Genomic DNA, 5990 nt, shown 5'->3' with positions numbered 1-5990 from the left:
TTCTTGCAGGTGTGAGATGATATCGCATTGTCGTTTTGATTTGCATCTCTCGTATAATTAGTGACTTTGAGCAGGTTTTCATATGTCTTTCGGCTTTCTGTAAGTCCTCTTTCGAAAAGTGTCTATCTAGGTCCGTTGCCCATTTTTTTATTGGATTTTTTTAAATCTTCCTTTTGTTAAGTTGTTCGAGGTCCCTATAAATTTTGGAGATTAAACCCTTATCAGAGATAACATTGGCAAATATGTTCTCCCATGCAGTGGGCTTCCTTGTTTTGTTGATGGTTTCTTTTGCTGTGCAGAAGCTTTTTATTATTTTGGCTCTTTGTTGTCAAACTTTTATTTATCTCTTTCTGTTTTCTAAATGTCTGTCGTTAGTCCTGCACCTCTTTTAGCAGAGACTGTCAGTTTTGTGCCTGGGCCTCTGCCTACACATTCCCGGGTGCAGAGCTCACTCAGCCTTTCTGAGATGAATGAGTAAATTCTCAGCTGCCACCACTGAGGCGAAGTAGAAAACAGAAGGGCAAGTACAGCCTCAAAACGGACTTTATTAATTATTTTGTGCTATTTTGCTTAATGCGGTAAATTCTTCTTGACTTGGATCTTAATTAAGAATTTGTAAACGCACCCTAACTGGTTTGGCTCAGTAGATTGAGCATCGGCCTGCGGACTCAAGGGTCCCAGGCTCGATTTCGGTCAGGGGCATGTGCCTTGGTTGCGGGCACATCCCCAGTGGCGGGTGTGCAGGAGGCAGCTGATCGATGTTTCTCTCTCATCGATATTTCTAACTCTCTATCCCTCTCCCTTCCTCTCTGTAAAAAATCAATTAAAAAATATATAAAGAATTTGTAAACGCAAAGTCTGAGGAAAAAAGTGTTTGCTAAAAGCAAAACAACACTCCTGTGGTTCATAAGGAAGAATTTCAATCTCTTAGGAAGCTCAGCAAATGGCACAATAGAACTGAAGTTTTGAAGTAAATAAATTGATGCTATTAAATGATTGAATAAAAATTTTTCCAGGTTCCTTTTGACTTAGACCCTGCCTCCCTTCCCCCAGAATCACCATCCATTCAGGAGTAGATATTGTGAATGTTAATTATATCCATCTATTTCTTGACAATCACCTTACCAAACACCCTCTGTTTAATGCTATTTAATTTCACAACTACTTGTGTGTTAGGAGTTAGCATGACCACTTTAATATGCTAATACTGGTACATAATAAACACTTGAATTAATTAGCCCAGTTATTTCCCACACAATAGTCGTTGTGTTCTGTATTGCATATGTGTATTACATGTGTATCATGGGAGCACAGCCTCATGAAAGCAGTTATGACCAGAAGCAGAAAAATGAGTCTGTTCTTGCCTATTTTCAATGTTTGTGGGTATGGAGAGTTCACTAGTGAATCCCTAGTCTGGCCCCAGTGTTATCTGCACATGTTCACAGAACTTTTGCTGACTTTACATTCTCTCGCCTTCTGACCCACATCCTAATGATGAGAGTGCTTATATTTTTGCTATTTCAGGTCTATTTTCCATAAAAATTATTCTAACATTTTTCTTTTGAACTCGTGCCCTGTTTTTTTTTTTACTCCCAGTCTGTCAAACTGACAGATTTTATGAATATAGCTAGCTGACCATGCTTTTAGTCCCCAGGAAGGAAAACCTGACAAGAGTCTAAGTGAGCCTGGCTGGTGTGGCCCAGTGGTTGAGCATTGTCCTATGCACTGGAAGATCGTGGGTTTGATTCCCGGTCATGGCACAGGCTCAGGTTGTGGGTTCGATCCCTGGTCAGGGTGCATGCAGGAGGCAATGATTGATGTTTCTCTCTCTCTCTCTCTCTCTCTCTCTCTCTCTCTCTCTCTCTCTCTCCCTCTTCCTTTCTTTAAAAAAATCAATGAAAACATATTTAAAATGCACACATGAACTATGTAGTATATAGTTTCACACTATGGGAATAAGGGAGATGCAATAAAATGGCTGGAGAGATAAAGGATAAGATGTGTAAATAGGGAGGGAGAGTCTGTAGTATTTGACCACAGATGGCTTTCTGAGGAGATAAAGGAATTGAGACATGGTCAAAAAATGATATTTATCAGTGTTACTTGTTTTCAAGGTTCTCTTTTCTTTCAAAAAAATTATACACTTTTAAAATAACATTTATTTTTACTAAATTGCAATTTCTATAAGAGGAGGGACAGTAGTCTGTTATCTTTCTATTCCTAGAGCTTGTGGAATTTATATTTGTTGAATGAATGAATAAATGAATCAATAAATGGAAAAAATATAGGTGGCATCGATGACGTGGACATGAGGTTTATTATTTAATAGTATATAATTTAATGGGAGTTTGCCACAGAATGGCTTCTGAGTTGGGTTAGGCTAACAGCTGAGAGAGGTTTGTTGATGGATGACATGTGAGAAGTGCTCCTGCCCTTAAATCCTGTCCGTGTTTGCCACTGAGAATGGTAGGGAAGAGCCTGTTTGAGAGCATTGCTTCGGAGGAGGGATGTGATGTCACTGCTGTTCTGCTCTGTTGGGCATAGAACTATCTGTAATGTTCCTAATTATCAGTCCACGTTACTGTTCATGGAGCTGTGACCAGTGCTGATGGTCCCCCAGGAGACTCAAACTGATGTGTTTTCTCCACTGTGAGGAGCTGCGGGACCAACAGGAAACAGGGTCACTGCCCTGGTGTGAGTCCCTAGAGCTGATCCCCAGGGTCACCATCAACAGATGGAGGGAAACTAAGTCTGAGTTTTTCAACTTTATTTAAAAACATTGTGAATAGCGGCCTGTATAACGTAGCAATCTAAACATTTAAAGGCTCCATTTTTATCAGTTGGTATCAATAGAATAACTCCCATTAAATGATTGCTATTAGCTCTTGGCTCTGAAAAGTTAACTGACTCATGTGTTTAGTCGAGCTAATCAAGTGGCCCAGCTCGGGTCCTCATCCCAGACTCAGAACCCAGGGATCTTTCCAGCTGGTTCTACCTCCTAGGCAGCCATTGGGGAGACTTGCCTGTGCCCCCACATCTCACTCTCTATTTTCCTCTCTGTCACCCCTTCCATCCCAGTGGAGCCCACAGTGACCATCTCCCCGGCCAAGACAGAGGCCCTAACCCACCACAACATGCTGGTCTGCTCGGTGACGGATTTCTAGCCAGCCCACATCAAAGTCCGGTGGTTTCGGAATGACCAGGAGGAGACAGCCGGCGTCGTATCCACCCCCCTGATTAGGAATGGGGACTGGACCTACCAGATCCTGGTGATGCTGGAAATGACCCCCCAGCGAGGAGACATCTACACCTGCCGCGTGGAGCACCCCAGCCTCCAGAGTCCCATCGCAGTCGAGTGGCGTAAGGGGCAGTTTGTCTCTTGCACCCTGGGCCCCACAGACAGAGGGCAGACAGCGGCCCCTGTCTGTTCCATCGCAGCCCTACCCCTGATGTCACTGCTGAATGGGCATCACAGGACACTAGAGCCCTCTGGTGCCATGGCAGGGGCATCAGAAGATTCCTAATCTCATTGTGTTTCCAGACACTAGGGAGGTCATTCTACGCTGTGCCCAGAACCCAGGCTGGGAGCTCTGGAGGGCTTGCTGTGGCAGCAAGTGATGGGGCTTGGGGCCCAAGGTTAGGATGTGTGTGAAGGAGCAGGACCCACTCCCCTCTGTCACCACCGAAGGTGTCCAAGAATTTACTGGCTGGTCCTGCCCAGGGGTGGAGGCTTCCAAAGGGCCCCTGTGGGTTTGGGGACTGGAGCTGACACTCAGGCTCTGCTCCCCAGGGGCACAGTCTGGATCTGCCCAGAGCAAGGGTGTAACTCTCCTCCTGACCTGGAAGGCAGGAAGCCAGGCTGGTGGTGGGAGGAGACAGACAGCTAGGTGAGGCTTTGGACTGGATTTTACTGGTTGAAAGGCAGCCCTGCCACAGGCGTGACTGTGGCGAGTGCCATGGGGCTGAGAGCTCATCACTGTCTCGCTGGCCCCTTTCCAAAAGCTGCTTCTTTATGAAGGTCAGTGCATTGGCTTTGACAGGTCCACTCACTTGGGGGATTGTAGCTTAGGGGTAAGGCCTTTTGGCTGATGGGTAGCAGGAAATACATTTCCAGTTAAGTTGCTTATCTCATTTCCTGTGGGTGGGAGAGGGACTGGCTCTTTGCGTGATGAGACCTTTCTCTGTGTAAGGTCCTTTTGTAGGATCTCATGGGCCTCCCCCCAGGTACTGTCTCTGCTCTGATTTAATGGGGAGGGGAGGATGGAGGTGGTTCTAGGACAGAAAAAATTGAGAGGGGGGCAAGATGCAGTTCATGGCCTATTCCCTGCCAGGGGATCAAGGATTCGGGGAGAAGCTCGTCTAGTTTCTGAAGGAAGCTCCAGGTTTGTTATCTAGAACCAGGGTTTAACTTTGGTGAATCTTTCTGTGAAACGTGGAGCCAGAGCCATGTCTTGGGTGGTAGACTTATGGATGATGCCCACTTTTTGCCACATGCTGGTGGCTTCTGCCTGTGGGCATTTATAAGTCACTCCTAGTGGTGGAAGGAAGGTTAGTTATCATTAAATTTGCTAAAAGATGAAATGCTCATATCCCCCAAGGGGTAACAGCTGTTCCCCCGCCCCCTGCATGTCTGGGTGGAGCTGAAGTACATGTCCTCTTTAGCTGATTTCACCCTGACACAGATACTGGGGGAGGTAATGACCTTATGTGGAGACCTCAGCTTTAGCTGATGCTGCAGGGGCCCCAAGAGGAGGGGACAGGGTACGTCCCGGGTGCCGGGTGCTGATCACTCTCTCTTCTACAGGGCTCCTGCGTTGACTCCTGATCGTACTGTGACTGGGATCGGCTGTTTCTTCTGAAATGCCTGCTTGTTGTCCTCGCACAGATTTCCCAGCTGCCTGTGAACATGCTCCCTCTGAGATCAGAGTCCTAGTTACTCTGAGGCAGTCGGCCAGGAAACTCCTGTGACCCTCTCCTCTTCCCCCACTCCCGAGGCCATGGCTGTGTCCTTGGAGTCTGTCCTCTGGGCTACCAGCTGAGTCTACTCAAGGCCCCTAAGGCATTTTTCTTTTGCCCCCTCCCCGCTGTTGCCCACTGTCCAAGAGAAGAACATTGAAGCCTTTACCTGACTCCAGAGCTTTTATCATAATTAAACATGTTATCTGTATCTGAGCCTTCTTAACTGGGTGGAGGTAAGAAGTCACTGCAGAATGAAAGGAACATGTTTTGCTCCTTGAGGGAGACTAGAGCATCTTGGGGTGCTGTGATAAACGTGGGCGGAGGGAACAATACAATTATCCTCCTTCCTGGCTCTTCAGTATTGATGTTCAGTGCAGTGTTCTTAGGATGTACCGGCCTCTCTTCCAGCCTGGTGAGTAGAGTGTATGTCAGCATGGAGGAATTACCTGGGCCCAGGGATAGTGGCCCCTGGTGTCTCCAAGAACCAATCTCATGTCTCAGATGTCTTGGCAAGTCACATTGATCAACGTCAAATTTTTTTTTTTTGATGATGATGATGATGACAAAATTCTTTTATTAGCAGACTAGACAACGGTGCATGAATTCATGCACGGGTGGGGTCCCTTGGCCTGGCCAGCAATCAGAGCTGATTGGGGCCATCTTGCCCAGTCCCAATTGGGGTGATCAGAGCCAGACAGCGACGGGAGGGACCTCGGGAGGTTGGCTGGCTGTGGTAGTGCACTGACCACCAGGGGGCAGCTCCTCCATTGAGTATCTGCCCCCTGGTAGTCAGTGAGCATCATAGTGACTGGTCTTTCAGTCGTTCAGTTGCTTATCTACACTAATAAAAGAGAAAAATGGTAATTGGCGTACGACCACTACCCTTTTCATTGGCTAATCAGGGCAATATGCAAATTAACTGCCAACTAAGATGGCAGTTAACTGCCAACAAAGATGGTGGTTAATTTGCATATGTAGGCACAATGCAGGGAGGCGGAAGGGAAAGCATGAAGAAGCCCCCTGTCACTGAC

At 46.7% G+C, this 5990-nt stretch overlaps 1 protein-coding gene and 1 long non-coding RNA gene across 2 annotated transcripts in view; both read left to right on the top strand.

The window, feature by feature from the left end:
* The window catches only part of LOC102762190 (HLA class II histocompatibility antigen, DQ beta 1 chain-like), a gene marked incomplete at its 5' end in the record, with an annotated part of 5415 nt that extends 1524 nt beyond the window's left edge, over positions 1 to 3891 (top strand). Inside the window, 2 exon segments of the mRNA XM_015558863.1 lie at positions 3079 to 3360; positions 3791 to 3891. Coding sequence (XP_015414349.1) covers positions 3079 to 3360; positions 3791 to 3891 — 383 coding nt within the window.
* Positions 3892 to 4809: 918 nt separating this feature from the next.
* LOC107181854 overlaps positions 4810 to 5990 on the top strand; it is a 3337-nt gene continuing 2156 nt past the window's right edge. Inside the window, exons 1-2 of the long non-coding RNA XR_001512574.1 lie at positions 4810 to 5086; positions 5976 to 5981. This is a non-coding gene — a long non-coding RNA (uncharacterized LOC107181854). The remainder of the gene's footprint in view (positions 5087 to 5975; positions 5982 to 5990) is intronic.

This window comes from Myotis davidii, unplaced genomic scaffold, assembly GCF_000327345.1.
Source record: "Myotis davidii unplaced genomic scaffold, ASM32734v1 scaffold5650, whole genome shotgun sequence".
Classification (NCBI taxonomy): Eukaryota; Metazoa; Chordata; class Mammalia; order Chiroptera; family Vespertilionidae; genus Myotis; species Myotis davidii.
Note: the sequence above shows the minus strand (reverse complement) of the source record. Positions and strands in the feature narration are given on the sequence as shown.